The 17,072-nt window shown below is 41.5% G+C and overlaps 1 protein-coding gene across 1 annotated transcript in view; it reads right to left on the bottom strand.

The window, feature by feature from the left end:
* CSMD1 (CUB and Sushi multiple domains 1) overlaps window positions 1–17,072 on the bottom strand; it is a 1,327,842-nt gene that overhangs the window by 893,932 nt on the left and 416,838 nt on the right. The window contains exon 3 of the mRNA XM_074353379.1: window positions 13,499–13,611. Coding sequence (XP_074209480.1) covers window positions 13,499–13,611 — 113 coding nt within the window. The remainder of the gene's footprint in view (window positions 1–13,498; window positions 13,612–17,072) is intronic.

A 17,072-nucleotide genomic window follows, 5' to 3' on the forward strand; every position in this document is an offset into this window, starting at 1 on the left:
GTGTGTTCTGCTGGCAGGGAATTAACAGAGTTGGGGGTGGACAGAGGGAATTGGGGAAGAAAACAGGAAGGGTTCAGGGCATTTCTTCTCAAAGGGGGATCCCGAGAACCTACCGCAGGAGGTGCTCCACAAAAATGGGTTTCTGTGGTCCAGTCAAGTTTGGGAAACACTGCTTACAAAGCCCCTCTTGGAAATCCATGTGATCATGAGACTATTCGAGGTGGGGGTGAAGAAATGCCTTTCACTTTGGCTTAAACACCTTCTCGAGAAACTTGCTTAGGGCGGGCGTAGCCCAGCGGTAGAGTACGTGCTCAGCACGCACGAGGTCCTGGGTTCAGTCTCGAGACCCTCCATTTAAATGAGTAAGTAAGTTAAAAAAACCTAATTACCTCCCAAATTTTAAATATTTTAAATTAAAAAAACTTATTTTTTTCAATCTTGCATGTTCTAAGCATTTCATTTTTAGTCTAACACTTGTTAAAATCTCATGCACAAGTTTTACATGAAAAAGATTTATGCTAAAAATTGCTGTGGATTATAGGCATATATTTAGTGACAGAGTGAAAACACAAGGATGGGAAAGTGGGGCAGGGGAAAGTAAGTTCCTAAAGATGACGTTTACTATTGCTCAACATAAAAATCTAAAACTCCGATTGAGTTTTTGCTAGTAGTAACTTGCAAATTTATTTTAAATCCATAATTAATATTGACATTATACTATTAATCTCACATGTATTTACGCTGTATTTGTAGTACTGATGCCATAGTTATATAATTATATTCATGTTTAAAATTAATTTGGATTATGTTTAATATTATTATGGTTAATATTGTTAAAAAATAAATTGAATTTGAATAGCTGTAGGCAGGATGTAAACCAGGAATCTTCCATGACTACCCATGAATCTAAAAAGAACAACAGTGGGTACTCACTCCGTACCACGCATTCTTTGAAGCAGTGCACTTTTAACTCACTATTTAATTTTTCCAAAGAGTCTATGATGTCATTAATTCTATTATCATCCCGGTCTTAAAGTGAAACTCAGGCACCCAGGGACTAGGGAGTTTGTGCAAAACGCAGAGAAACAAAGTTGGAGCCTGGACACAGGTGGTCGCCTCCCCGAGCCGGGAGGGCTCAGCGCGAGCCCACCACCCATTTCCCCAAGCGCGCTGCCTTGGGAGCAGCCTGTTTCTCCCAAAAGGCACCTTAGACCTTTGCGCTCTGCATCCACCCGGTGACGTCTGGGATGCCCTCCCACTTCAGAAAAGACAACGCAACACAAGGTGCAAAGGAAGGTTTGGTCTTTCAGTCATTCAAACTGATGCTTTCATGTGACTGGGAAATGCTTAGCTTGGAAAAGAGAAGTAAAAAAGGAAAGTGATAATTATCTTAAGAGACTGAAGGAACTGTCGTCTCATGATAGACAACAGGTTCTTGGTTCTCAGTTTTCTAAGTGTAGGACAGGTTTTAAATTCCGGCACCAGCCACCTGCTAGCTGTATGAACATGGCTACGCTGCTTAACTGGAGATTCTCATTTGTAAAAGGAGCGTTTTATTACCTGCCTTTATCAGAGTGGTTGACAGAGTAAGACGAGACCGTGTGAAACACCCAGCAGCTTAGTGAAACGCTCGCAATATAAATGCCATGACACCATCACTGTGGATTCGGATTCACACTACACAAAACATCAGTGTTCTCTGTCGCTCACGATGACCAAAAAGAGAAACACGGGCGCGGCTTCGCAGGGCGTCGCCTTGTCCCTGCACAAGACACACAGCCCTTCCTGTGGGGTGCTCGGAAGGCAGGGCGCATCCGTTTGTTTCTCGCAGAAGCAAACTTAAGAGTCAGCCCAAGACCAGATGCGTAAGGGAGGTTTTGGGTGTGTCTCAGTTCCAGGAGTGGTCACGTCCACGTGCCCTGAGCCGGGGCAGGGCGTGTCGTGAGACTCACGGGAAAGGCAGCCCCTCCTCAGTGCAGAAGCCTCTGTGGTTACTTTTAATCAGCCCTAAGTACCATGGTTCTGAGAAGCATTCTGCCTCCCTCAATTAGCATTCCGAGTACTGCCTTATGTTCTCATCGCCTGTCCCGTAGCAGGCATGCCTGTGACCAGGGACAGGGCAATTCATTTAGAGTGGCTTCTGTTACAACTGCTGCTGGAAACAATGCCAACGATTTTATTTTTGGTCTATTAGTAAAATGACAGCACTAATTCATTTCACACAGGAACCGAGCAGCTGTCAGATGGCGGTGAGGCATAATAGTGCACGTACTACAATTTCGTTCTGCTGAGTAGGGTTTTTCCACTGGTACAGATTTATACTGCAGAGCGCTCCCAGCCCCTGCCCCGGGTGCACGGATGTTCACAGCGCACCGGTCCTCGGAGAGTCTGAGGACAAACAGCGCAAACTGTTTACCTTTGGGCCCCCGGTGCTTCATTCGCCAGGATGGAACGCCAAAGTTAACTGAAACATGTGACGGACAGAGGCGCTGTGACAATGACTTCTCAAGTTCCGATTTTTCCAACATCGTGGCCATCACACCTCGGCAACCACTCCTTCCTGATGGATCTCCTGTTAACTGTTTTCCAGGCATTGATAAGATGGAAACAGGGACTTTCAATAGTTGTTGCATTTTACACTAACAAGTTTAAGGAGCACCTTTGGGTTGAAATCAGAGAGTGATGCCTGTAGACACAGGAACTTTCGAGACGAAAACAGACATAAAAAGGAACCTTGGAAAGCCGGCAGTGGGCATATTATCGGCCCTGCAGACACTCTTACCACCATGTTTTACACACAAAAATACAAAAGCAAACACTTTCTTCAATCTCTGTGGGCAAATAACACCAGAGCACATGTTGATTGCCAACTTAAAAATGACTTAATTTCCTGAAACTCCTGAGTCGCCAGGTCTTTGACTCAAGTAACTAACAAAGTTGTCCGTTACAGCAAAGCAATTAAGACTGGCCACCTCAGCAGGCTCTCTTAAGGTCCACTTACTTCTTCCCCTGGGCATTGAGAACGTGGGTTAAGTAAGCACCAGAACTGACTGACACAGAAAAGAGTATCTGGCTTCCGAGGAAAGAGCCCTGGCTGTAGGCGGGGGTCCCACATGGTGGTCGCCTATCTCTGCAAATAAAGCTTTATTGGAACATAACAACCATGCTCAAACGCCTTCCAGGGCGGCTACCACCTGATACCAGCAGAACCGAGCAGTTGTGGCAAAGACCAGACAAACCACAAAGGCCCTTGACAGAAGAAGGCGGCCAGTCCTCTTTCGAGCGACCACACCTGAGTCCCAGCTCTTGCCTGCCACGGGATGCCAACGTAACACTTGGAAAATTACTCATAAAGATTTAAAGACTTAAAAATTAACACACAGGAAACTGGTTTTTATCATAAAGTGTTAACGTGACTCTACGTTAATAGGCTAGATGGCATCTTGTATTTAGGTTACTGAAAATCGAAAGAACTTTATTAAATGTGGCTAATATGCTACCTAAAGAATACAACTGCTGTGATGTTATATTTCCTTACAACGTTGTCTGTCATTGGGTGTTTAAATTGAGAGTGCAAATTGTGTTTATTCTACACGAGAGTTTAGAAATGAAACTAATTTTGAGATTACTTTTTCAGGAATTTCAGTACTAAACGAACAAGGATTCCTGAGAAACGCGTTAGTTAACTAGTTCCTCTGACTTGCTGAACGTAAATGACACAGAAGTAGCTTTTGTCACTAACTCAGATAAAAAGCCACTGTTATTCTCATGATTCATGCCTCTGAGCTTTCCTTCCCCCCAAAAAAGAAAAGAAAATCAAGTAAACACATAAATTTTGATACACATGTCAGAACGGCGGCATATGGGAAGGTTCTGAGCAAGTATGAAAGTCCTGAGAAATGAAAAATAAGATGTGGGATGTTGAAACCTCATTCGCATGAGCTCAGATGGAGAAGGCATCCAAAGCTGGAATGTGTTCAGCATCTCACTCCTGCACAAAGCCGCCCATTTGTGAGCCTCCTACACGGGGGCAGGACTGCAGGACGAAACAGAAATGCACCCCCCCACGCCAGCTGTCCACTCGCCCACCCTCCTCTCCTTCCCAAATGTAGCTTTCCAGTCCATTATTTCAATATTTAAACACATCGTTCGGGAAAAGCACACATATGCTTGGAAAAACAAAAAAAGTTAGGAGATACAGACAATTAAAATGACTCAATGCTTAATCGGATGTCTACACTGTTGCTGCAACCTGGCAGGCCCCTGGCCGCTCTTCTTTTACTAAACGGTGGGTTTGGGGTTTTTGTTTTCTTACTTCGGAGAATATGAAAGAAATACAAGGTTATATTTTGAAGGAACCAATGTCAAGAATGTCTGCAAAGAAGCAAGCTAAAACAAACAGGGAGGCCAACTAGAAAGGGCACTTCACCCTCCACGGTCAGAAGGCAGGTGTGTGTGCAGCCCCGACGCTCCAGTGTCCAGGAGGAGAGATTTGGGACAATACAAATAAAGGCAAACATGTATGTATATGTGTATGTGTATGTATACACATACACACACACACACACACTCCTCTTCATTTGAAAGTTTAATTTCACTTCCGTGTCTCATTCTTCTGACCAAGACTTGGACATAATCAAAGGTATTTCCTGTTTAGGTTTTTATTACTCTGATCGGCACAAAGGAGTAAGAAGTGAGGTCAACAATTTAAATGGCAAGAGATGACTGATGCCAGAAAACGCAGAAACAGCTCAATTCTGTATGACGCTTTTGCAAGTTCATCAATGAAATCAATGCCTCATTTTGTTGAAACCAAGAATAAACCCATAACTGACCATCTCAGAATGTAAATCCTGTAGAGATCAACATCACGTGTATTATTCAGAAAAGAGTATGTTGAAGTTTTCTGGCTACACTTAAAGAAAATAATAAAAAAAAAAAAAAAGAAAAAAATTTCCAACTGTGGTTGGAAACTGCTTAAAATAACACACTCTTTGAAAAAATATGCTTGGATTTAGCAATACGGATGCTTGTTTGATATTCAGTGACCCATTAACCTTCCGTAGCCAGAACATCAGAAATGATAATACATTTACATGTTAAGTGCCAAGTTAGAAATGGAAATGAACCCTGAATCTTCTGTAGACTGAGTTAAGAACTCTGCAGATAAACAAATATTTGTATCTCTTTTTATCATCTGGATGCACATTTGGCATTAATTTCACTATATCAGAGAGTGAAGCATTTGCTTAAAGCTCAACTTCTTCATAAGGGCTACAGATTGGTTCTATTTCATTAGCATTCACATTTCTCACAGAAGGGCCCAAAGAGGGGAGACCGGTCTCTTTCCCCAAAACTAAAATGACTTTGATTTCTCAAATTGTGACATATTTGTGTCTTAATTTACAATGTGTGTTTCCAGCATTCTTGGATCCTTTCAATGTTGTGTGGTGTGTTTTTCTTTTTATAATTCAAATCCAGGTCAGGTATTTTCCTATACTTTTCTGAATACTCACACAAGCATATGTGTGTGTGCTACATATATACATGGATGCATGGATACACACACATAACACACATGTGTGCACACAGATGTATACAAATACTTTAAAAATATGTATATATTTTTTTTAACCAAAATGGGATTACACATTACTTTTTTCGCTTTCTTGTATCAGGGATGTTCCTTCAGGTCAATATATACAGGACTAGGTCTTTTTAATAGTATTTAGTACTTGGAAGGAAATATTTTCTTACAATGAAAGGAGAATTGCACATGACAATACAATGAGTGTGTGGGGGGGTGTTGGTGTCTTGCCAGGGAAAAGACTGACTCAGTATCTCTCAATAGGTCTCACAGTAGAATTTAGGATCTTAATGCATTCACAGTGAGTGATCAGCTGACTCAGAAACTGGATTTTGTGGTGCTAAGAACCGAGTCCTCGCTCAGGGGTAAATGCACATTAAGTTCACAGAACCAGCAGATAAAATCAAATGCCAAATTCATGGACTACCAATCACAGGAACAGACTATTTACACCGACAGGACAGTCCTAGCCCCGCCCACCCCCACCCCCCACCCCAGGACCACAGGTGAAGCCAAACTGCAACCCGATGCCCACTCGCTGGAACAGAAAGCACATAAGTAAGAAATAAAGTAAGCAACAGGACTCAGACTGAAGATCACGGACGCCTTGGGTGAGAGAGCTCACATCACTGACAGAAGCCATTCCGACCTTTCTGTTAGTTACACAATTCTTGAGAACTTAAAGTCTATGAAACATTTTCCCCAGAAAAGCCCACACACGTACAGAACTGGGCATGAAATTTCACGGCTTCACAGACAGTGAGATCACCTGTGACCCCCAAATTGAGAAAGTCACATACAGGACAGGGACCCTGGACAGGGAGAGCCCTGCAGTGGAGCGTGGTTCCCGTCAAGGCCTGCAGACACGCCCCCAACAGGGCCGCCTGCTCAGTGGCCCGAGGGCTCAGAGAGCAGGTGGGCGGCCACTTCCCCGGACGAGGCTCTGCCTGTGGTACGCATTCTGTCTCTAACCTTTCATCAGACGTACCAGCAGCCCCAGGTTACGGACAAGCCCTGCTACGTTTACCCAGACTCCTCTCCTGATGGCGGCCCTGCCCATCTGCTCTGACCCTTTACTTGACTGGTTTAATGTTGAACGTTCAGAAAGTAACCATCTTTCTCCTATGTCAGCACCTTCTGGAAATGTTAGCATTCGTGTTACTAACAGCAATAATTATTTTCCAGTACCATTCTAAAACCTTTGATTAGTGGTCCTAACGTATCTACCAGTGAACATGCCTGCAAACTGAGAACAAAAAAATGATACCCAGGCTCTGGCAGCTAAGCCTAGGGAAGGGCCGAACCGAGGACCGGCAGTGCTGCTCCCTACAACCAGGCGAAACGTGTCCTCAGGAAGGCGTGCCCTCACCTGGGCTTCCCAACCCAGAGCATCTCATGTTCAAGAGGAAAGTAATTCCAGACGTTTCCCGTTGGTTTCAGCCTCAGAAATTGTTTTAAATCCCAAATCACATCAGCATGTCCGGTAACGGACCACTAACTGCCGTTCCTTGGCCATTACTTTCTTCAGTCAGAAATGTTCCTCTCCCGCCAGGTGGGTCATTCAGGTTCCACACTTTAATTCAGGCTGAGTTTGGATAATCACTTCAAGGGAGACGTAAATCAGTGCTGACATTCTAAACACAGCTTGGAGCTTGAAGGGGAATAATCTAGCTGCTCTTTCTAAACCCAGATCCCTGGATGTTAAAGGAGAGAAAATTCTCCTTGAGGGATGGGTCAGAGGGAAGTGTCAGATATATTCAGCTGGCTGGAAACACACTCCCTGTCAGGAGCCCTGCACAACTCTGGAGTTAATTACGCAGTGAACCCAGAAGGAAAGGTCTGTGCCAAAGCCAAGACCCATGTTTCCCTGGTGAAAATCTGAGCAGGATACGAAAATGCAGGCCGCTCGCTCCCCCACAAGAAACATAATAAATGACATTAATCCATTTTAAGTTTGGTCGAGTCTAACCTGATGCTCTGTATTGAGTGTATGATTTTTTTAAGAGGAAATTCTCGGATTTACCATGGCTGACCTAATCTCTTTCTCTTTAAATCATTTCAGTGTTTTTTTGTTTGTTTTTGTGTTTCAGGAACTTCTAGGTGAAAGTGTGTGTTAACAGACAAAAACTAAATTCAAATCAATTAATTGTGACACTTCTTGGCAAGTCTCCTTTTAGGTTTTGAGAGAAAGAAATACGAACTACTGGATGACATTAAGTTAGGGTTGGAGCGGAAATTTTATTAAAAATATTTCTGAGTATTTACTTTGTGCGGAATGTCAGACATTCAAGTTTTCCCTCCGAGTCCATTAGTGCCCTCGGGGATGCAAAGGAAAACAACCGTCAGTGATGGCGGAGTCGACGTTGCCCAAGACTGCAGCTCAAAGCGCTGCAAGGATCCAGAAATCACCGAATCCACCAGATCCCTCTTCTCTCTGCAAGTGTCCTGGGCTCCACAACCACGACTCAAAAGCCAGAAAGTGGGAGAACTGTAAAAGGAATGTCTGTGCCAACAAAAGTGCTTCAATTTAACAGTCGGGTGAAATGGATTCCGCCTTCCCCTCGAGGATCTCCCTGAGGAAGTGTTCCGTCTCACGATTGAACAGTTCAACCCAGACCCCTAACTGTGAGGCTGACCAGAAGGACCACGCTCCATGCGCGGGAACTCTGACGGGGACCCCGGCTGGAGGGTCCCCCCCTCAGCCCCTCCCCAGACCCTGCCGTCAACCTCTTCCTGCTTCTGCTCTCCCTTCTGTCGAACCAAACTTCTCATGATTCTTAAAGGCGATAACTTGTTCTTCTCCCAACTCTGGCCCATGATCCTTCCTCAGTGAGAAAGCCCCTCCTGTCATCCATGTTCCTGGAGAACGTCTATTCAGTGACTGACGCAAAGGGGCTTTCAGCACATGAGCCTTTTAGGCTCTTCGTTTGAGGTCCGGCCCCAGCACTAACTCCGTCGCGATCTCTGCCCGTCCCCAGGCGCCTGTGCCCTTCTGTTTTGTCCAACCTCGTCAAACGCCCCGTAACTCCTTCTGAGCACCAGGTAGACCCTCCGTTCTATCGCATTTTGCCACTTTCTCCTGCTGCTCCTTCACAGCAGACACCGTTCTTATCATCATCCTTGTGTTCCTAGGATTAGCCCAGTACTGGGTCTCTGGCAGATGCTCCAGGAAAGCTTAGTCAATAAACGAGGGGAAGAATGAATGAGTAGACCTGTGCGTCCATTTACATCAGCATGTGAGTGCACACACTGTGTGTGTGGTATATATATTTGTGTATGTCTGTATATATGTAAAAATGTTATTCTGTGTATATACACACGTGTATATATGAATGCATGTCTGTTTTCATACATGCAAACAAACTTAACTATATGAGAGCACATACATAAAGTAAGTGGTTAAGAATGATAACTTCTGGAAATAGGCAGATGTGTTGAATTTCCCCTCTCTCTGTTTAGTGGCTGTAAGTTCTTGGCAAGCTAAATTACTGTTAGTCATTACCTCATTTTCTCTATCTGGTAATACTGGGCCATTCTACTTCATTTATAGGAATCTTGAAGATTTAATAAGAAAATGTGCACAAGGGTTTATACTGCCCTAGGCGCATCCATCCATCCACCTACCTGTCTGCCTATCATGCACCTGTCCACCTACTTATTATCTGTCTTATGTATCTGTCATCTATCTGTTCATCTGTCTTTTCCATCTATCTACCTATCATCCACTTATTTAGTATCTATCTACTCATCCATACACAGTTATACATATTTAGTAAGGAAAACAAAATGTTATAATTCATAGAATCATTTTAAGAAAAAAAAATTGAAAGAGAAGAATTCCTTTAGAATAGCATTTTATCACCCAAGGGAGTCTCTTAAACCACCTTCATGGGCAACTGTTTTTCTCACTCCAACTAATGAGCTAATTTGTATGCAGCACAATTTCCTGCCACAAGCTAATGTGTACTATTTAGTAATGTCAAATTCCTCCTCACTATACTAGCACTAGTTTCTTCTAAAATAGATTTTTAAACTGTCAGATTCTTATCGATTTTGTGCATAAAACTTAAAGACCAATATATTCAAAATGGCCTGGGAAATTGAGATAAATGTTGACAAGAGTTTTTATCATCAAAATATTTGACTGTCTACATTTGTGGTTAAAATTTTTCCTTTTCAACTAACATGTCAGCCAAAATTTTTAAAGAAGTCTTAAAGGGACTAGACTCCTACCACTCCTATCCACTTTGCCTTAGACAAGAATTCAGTTTAACCTTTCTCTTGCCTCACCAAATAATTATTGCAAACGTAAATATCTATAGCAAAATATGCTTAAAATTTTCACTACATTTGTTTTTAGTTGCCATTCCCTGGATAAAGCTTTGGCCAACTGTGCAGAGAAAATGTGATCCCCAATCAATAAATTAATTGCCCTACATACTGAGAAAGGTTCCACAGAAGGACAGTGCTGATTCCAGTGCACACACACTGCAAGCATGCATCGGGGTCACAGAGCAGGGGCTTTCACAAATAAAAGTTTCAAGCTGTACTTCACACAAAGCAATGGATTATAAAAATACAATCAGTGTCAAAGGAACTTATTTCACTACAAAAGTTTCTAAAGAGTCCATCTAAATTATAGTAAATAGTTTGCAAAAAACTAAATTTCTGAAATATAACCAATACCAAAATTATGAAGTCAACGTATTAAAAATTTATGTAATTTATCAAACACTTGAAATGACAGACTACCTTGTCACACATTCATCATAACATCGTATCTGTCATATCTTGACATGCCATGTAAATTTTCTGACCTAATGATTTTTTTCCTTAACTCAAACTTGGTAAGAATTATTTTAGTAGTTGAGATCTTTCTGAAATAAAGTTAGCAGATAGAAATGCATGAATAAGTGCGATTTATATACAAAGTACTTCAGTGTTGGACAAATGTAGGAATTTTGATTGTAATCTATCTCACTGTAAATTGTGCAATCCCAATATTGTTTCTTATAAATTTACCAAAGAAAATTATGCAAATTATTTGGTTGATCATAAAGGATAATGTTCAGTGATGGAACTAGGAAATATAACATTATAAAACACCCTGCTAAATTAGGAACTTCATTATTCTATACTTGTGGGTTAAAATATATTGATTGCAGCAACCATTTATCAACTTCTTCATTATTTAGAGAGTTATTATTGTGTGTGGATAAGGTTAGTGTGAAATTTATAAATATTTCTATTGGATTTCCAGGGTTAAATTCAATGACTGAATGCACTGATTAGAATATTTCAATTTATCATTTCCACGCTAATTAGTTAGCTTAATATTTCCAGGTGCAAATAAGAATTTATGTAAACAGCACCTCTTCCAAACTACTGCTAACAAACTATAAAGTTCAATGTCCAGATTAAGTTTATTATAAAAGTTATCATGTACACAGTTTTTTTTAAGTTTGGAAGATTTTCTCCAACTCAAGAAAATAAATTTAAATTAAAATTTTAAACCTCAGTCTGATAAAACTAAATAAATCCTAATTTTAATTGGAAAAAAATTAGTAATGGTTTAATAACAAGAGAAGTTTTTAAAAACTTATTTAGTATTATATTTCTAAATTAAATTTTCTTAAGAGGTCTTGAATAAGATATGAACATTTTATTATATTATTTGGCTTACATTAATTATTTGATGTGGTCTCATCAACATGAGGACCGATGGGACTCAATGTTCTGGTCACATAACAACTTCAGATCTTTTTTCTGACCATTATCATTGATTCTACTTAATATTATATGTGAATAGGTGTATTTGCATATTTTATACACTGTTTTTCATAAAACTCTCACTTTTTCCCATGACCAGCACACTGGTAAGTTACAGTCATGTCTACATTCCCTGTGGGAACTGACATTATTGATAAATCAATTGATATTTACAGTGAAAGCTTTACTCTCTTCTAGATAAATTCTCTTGTCTTTAATCTTCTGTTTAGACTGTAACTTTGTTTTTCTATATAGTACAATTTTATTTTCCCACTAGACCTTTCAGCTAATGGAGAAATATTTCACAAATAGGGATATTCAATACCGTATACAAATTTTGTTTTGCTGACGAAGTTTTAATAGTTATCTTTTTCTTTCAAAATAACGGCTTTTATTTACTTGTAAATACCAGACTGTATTGTAATGTCACTATTTAAAACACAAATTTCAAAAGACACATCTTCACATATCAAAATTTTAAATACATTTAACTTAATTGGTCCCGTTTACATTTCTAGTCATTTTTCCAATTTTGATAATAACTCACAAGTATTTTCCCAGGGACACTCTCACCATTTTTTTTTTATACCATCATGACAACCCCTAACATCAACAGCAGCCCAGAAAGATTCAGTACAGTTACTCGCTGGCAATCATTCGGCATCAACAGAGTTTCTGCAACATTCATCTTACTAAATTCATCAAAGCATGATATTCAAGTATCCACTTTCTCAGAAAGGGGAGGAGAATTCCCAAGGGTTCCAAAATGTGGAAGCACCATCAGCCTTCTGAGCAAATACCACGTATGTCGACTGGACAAGTTATGTTCCCCAGGAGCTAGGATAGATTGCTGCAGAAACATTGTTGTAATGCTACATGAAAAAGAAACTGCATTAAGGTGTACAGGCGAATTTGAAAGCTCATAGCAACTATTGATCTTAAACTAGCTTCTTTCGCTCCCAAAATTAAATTATTCCCTGGTGGTCAGTACCATCGTTAAAGATGATTAACCCTTTCAGGCCACTGATGAGGTTTATTTATAAACACAGTGGCCTGGCCAACACTGGAGTCAGAATGTCAGCATCATTCCACAGTAAAGACTTCAAATTAAAGGATAAATTGCAAAGAGGACATTCTACCCTTATATTTTCTGAAAACTGCACAGCAGGTAAGTTCAGCTGCACCAAGCACATGTAGATTTTATCTTTTTGCAAAGAATGGTTTTTGCCCCAGTGCACAGAGCACTCCAAATAGGAGCACACACAGACACGACTCACCTCAGAAAGACGCCCTGATGAATGGTGTGCGTTATAAACAGGGACAGGCCTCCCCCTACCTGTATATCTTTTTCAGTTCACAGGCTCCAGAGTATGCGTTAGAAGTAAAAGCCTTTGCGTCACACACACAAAAGCTAAAATGCGTGTAAAGTATCTATGTGAAGCAAGACTACACAGACCTCAACATTTGCACTTCAAGTACGACTTTTGCAATTTCTTAAAACTGAATGCTGAAAGTGATCATTTGTATCAATCCCTCTATCGAAGTGTGAACTCTCATGTTTTTAAAATTTCTGCCCCAAATAGTTAATAAGAATAGCCAGACCCCAAAAGCATCGCAGCAAGAAATCCGAAAACACAAAACAAACAAAACGCACTCCCGACGCCTTGCCAGCACCGAACAATACAGCCAAAACAATTTTCTCAATTCCAAGCTTCCGCGTCGACCACGAAAACTCACGTAATGGAATTTCCTTTACTTAAGCACCAACTATCAGTATTATCGTTGAGCAATAATTTTAAGAAAACGCTTCTGTGTTAAGAATGCATTCTTCCCAGAAAAGGAGAGCTAGTAATTGGTATTTGAAATCTTCACAACTTCTCTGCTACATGTCAAAAGAACCGCTCTTCCAGTCAGAAACCACCACCAGTGAAGGGAAAACTCTCAATACACGTTCTCTGCTAGCAGTTCTGGCTGTTACGGTCAGTAGTGTTCTCCCATCATCACGTTCATACATACAAGCCAAACGTTTCCACCACTAAACTGAAAAAGCAGCTTCCATCTGCATCAAAATCTGCAGCCCGGAGCAGCCAGAGTGAGGTCACGCAGCCAAGGAGTGTGTGCGCGACACGGGGGGCAGCCTACCTTCATACAGGGCTCTGAAACCCTGGGCACTCACGGCGAAGTCGGTCGTGAACCACAGCGTGAGGACGGAGCCGGTGCTGACGATGGAGGAAGGCAGCTGAAATCCCGATAACCTACATTTCAAAAAGACGTGAATAGAGTTAAAAAAGCATAAAGTTGTTACGGAAGCTTACTGGGTGAAGATGTTCGATTCGTCTTGCCACTGGGGCATATTTATTTGACATAAGTCATTGACAGTTATATGATCCATACAAGGCGTTGCCAGGTAACCAAAATTAGCATGCTCAAGTCTGCTTATTGAAACCATCTTTGAAAAGATTCTTTCTGGAAAGAACTGTACAATACCACCATTGTCTTAAACCGAGCATGCAGAACTTACAACAAGGCAAAGCCATCCTCACACACGCTACAGGAAGCAGATGGCACTGCATGTGCTTCTGAGTTTATCTTCCTCCTAAATTATTAGATGGTGTGTTGTCACACGTCACCCTTCAGGTGCTTATTCTTGCTGTCTCCCTCCCAATAAATCAGTTTCTCTTGAAAAGAAAGCAGATCCTAGTCAGAGCATCATAAATAAGAACGAATGACTACCTTAAGCAGAGGTCAGACGAACTGAGTAAAGCAAGTAAGATACTGCTTGGTTTTCAAGACCCATCTTTGGGGTTCTAAGACATGTGGTTCACTTTTCACTAGGCTGGGATATACTTAGACATTTTAATGACGACAGAGTCAGAACTCTGAAGGAGTGAACAAGGGCAATTTTATGCCTAATACTTTACAAACAGCTTTTCAAAGAGGTCAAGGAGATGCTTCACCAACGTGCATTTAACCTATAATTTGCTCATTAAGTAGTTTGTCTACAGATATGTGGCTTAGTGTAGTGTGATCACACAGAAACAAAACCTGAACACTCACCCCTAGCAGGGGAAACTGTCTTGCCAGGGAGCCTACGGTATTAAATACCTAATTATAACCACTGCAGTTGTAGAACCAAACTAGAAACAAGTAAGAGAAAAACGACAGGGCAACTGCCCACCGCTGAACAGCACACCGCGACATAATCCACGCATCAAAGAGGTTCAAGGGAAAATTACAAAAACACACTAAACTGAATAAAATAAAAATGCAAAGTATCAAAATCTGTAGGATTTGGCTGAGTGTTGCTGAGAGGGAAATGAACGGCACTGAAAACAGACGTCAGAAAAGAGGAAAATTCTCGTATTTATAACCCAAGCTCCCATCTCAAGAGCTTAGGAAAGAGCAGAACTTAATGCCAACAGAAGGCAAGAAATTACAGACACATGTCAACATGAATGTAACTGAAAAATGACAGAGAAAAGCAATGAACCAAAGGTTAATTCCTTGAAAAGATCAACAAAATAACAAATGTAGCAGGAATGACAGGAAAAAAAAAAAAAAAAAAAGAGGGGGTCCTAACATCAGGACTGAACTGCCAGTGTCACTAGAGACCCACAGACACGGAGAAAGATGCCACAAAAACCACACCCAACAGTCTGACAACTAAATGACATTGGCCACCGCCTTAAAAAGACACAACAAAGGACCACGACTTTCGGAAGGAAACAGAAAACCGAATAGCCCTCGAACTGCGGAAACCGCCCCCCAGAAACGTGCGGGCCCGGACGGCTTCACGCGGCTCTCCTTGCACAGAGGGGACGAGGTCACCCACATCCACACGCGGGAACCCGTCCCCCCGCGTGGGGCCTGCAGGGCTCGGGTGGCGGCGAGACGCGAGGGCGGGGCGCCCCGCAGCGCCGACGGCGCAGAGCCCCTCGCCCCTCAGGACGCGTGGGGCGCGGCGGGAAGACGCGTCTCTGAGACGCGGCGCGGGCCTACCCGGACCGCGAGTCCGCCCGCACCTCGAGCTTGGGCCTCCCGGGCTCCAGGGCTGAGAGGGAAGGCTTCGCTGTGCGCGGGCCGCCCAGCTGACAGTGCTGCTCGTTACCTGCGCTGAGGCACGTACCCAGATGCTCTGAGGCATCTACCCAGCATCTAAACAGCTGCCAACAATTTTACACCATCTCTTCCAGAAAACAGCAGCGGACGGAACGCCTCCTCACGCCCGCTGCGGCCCTAGTGTCACCCTGTGCTAAGGGTGGGGCTGTTGCTTCCAAAATCCACATGATGAAGCCTGTACTCCCAATTCCACAGGATAAAACCACAAAATTACAGTGATCTCTGTAGGAAAAAGCATTTGGCTAATTTAAATATCCAATCAGAAAAACCTCTCAGCAAAATATAAATGAAGGCAAACTTTCTCAACTTGACAATGAGTATCTACAAAAAACCTACATCTGACATTAAATTTGGGGAGGGGAGACTGGGTGCTTCTCCCTAAGATTGAGAACAGGCAAAAAGGCCTGTTTTCACCACTTCTATTCAACATTGTGCTGGAAAATCCAGCCAGTATAATAAGTCAAGAAAAGGAAATAAATGCAGAGATGAGAAAGGAAAAAATCAAACTGCCTCTATTTGCAGGTGACACAGTTACCTGACAGATTATGCCAAGGATTCCATATGAAAACTCCTAGAGCTCATACTTGAAATTAGCCAGTGCCCAGCATACAAAATGAACATATAAAATTCAATTTTATTTATACATACTAACACTGAACACATGGACGCCCACATTAAAGGTACCACGCCTCTTGCAATCAGTCAATAAACACTTAACAGGTACAAAACTGTATCTTGAAAACTGTATTATGCTGAAGAAAGCAATGAATAAACATAACAGAGAAATACACCATGTCATAGACTGGAAGCCTCAGTGTTGTAAAGGTGTCAGTTTTCCTCGGGTTTATATACAGGTTTGATACAATTTCTAACAAAATTCCAGCAAGAATTTTTTTTTTAGATATGGACAAGATTCTCCTAAAATGTATACAGAAAGTAAAAAAAAAAACAAAACAGAATAGAATAGCTTAAAGACCTTTGAAAAAGAATAAAACAGGATGAATCAATCTACCCATTTTCAAGACTTAATTTGTAACTACAGAAACCAAAACCATGTGGTACCAGCAAAGGGATAGAGCCATCCATCAAAACAGTGGATCAAAACAGAACCTAAAAACAGACCCACGTAAATATGCCCAAATGTTGCAAAGGCAACGCAGTGGAGTAAAGAAAATCTTCCAACAAACGGTGCTGGAACAACTGGAGGCAAAACAACAAAGGGGCCTGGACTTCAGTCTCACACCCTATATGATAATCAGCTCAATATGGAACACAGACACAAACATAAAATGTATAACTACACAACTTTTAGGGAAACTTTAGGATCGAGGACTTGCCAGAGAGTTTCTAGGCTAGACACCAAAAGCCTGATCCACACAAGGAAGAAGTGATACATCAAACTTCGTAAAAATTAAAAGCTTCTCCTGGTAAGGAATGAAAAGATGCTACAGACGCAGGAAATATCTACAAACCACATAACTGACAAGGACAAGTATTCAGAATATATAAAAAACAACTCTGAGGACTGCACAGTAAGAACAAATAATGTAATTAGAAAACAGCAAAAAACAAAGTGTCATTTCATCTAAAAGGACAT

Source organism: Camelus bactrianus, chromosome 26, assembly GCF_048773025.1.
Source record: "Camelus bactrianus isolate YW-2024 breed Bactrian camel chromosome 26, ASM4877302v1, whole genome shotgun sequence".
NCBI classification, from domain to species: Eukaryota; Metazoa; Chordata; class Mammalia; order Artiodactyla; family Camelidae; genus Camelus; species Camelus bactrianus.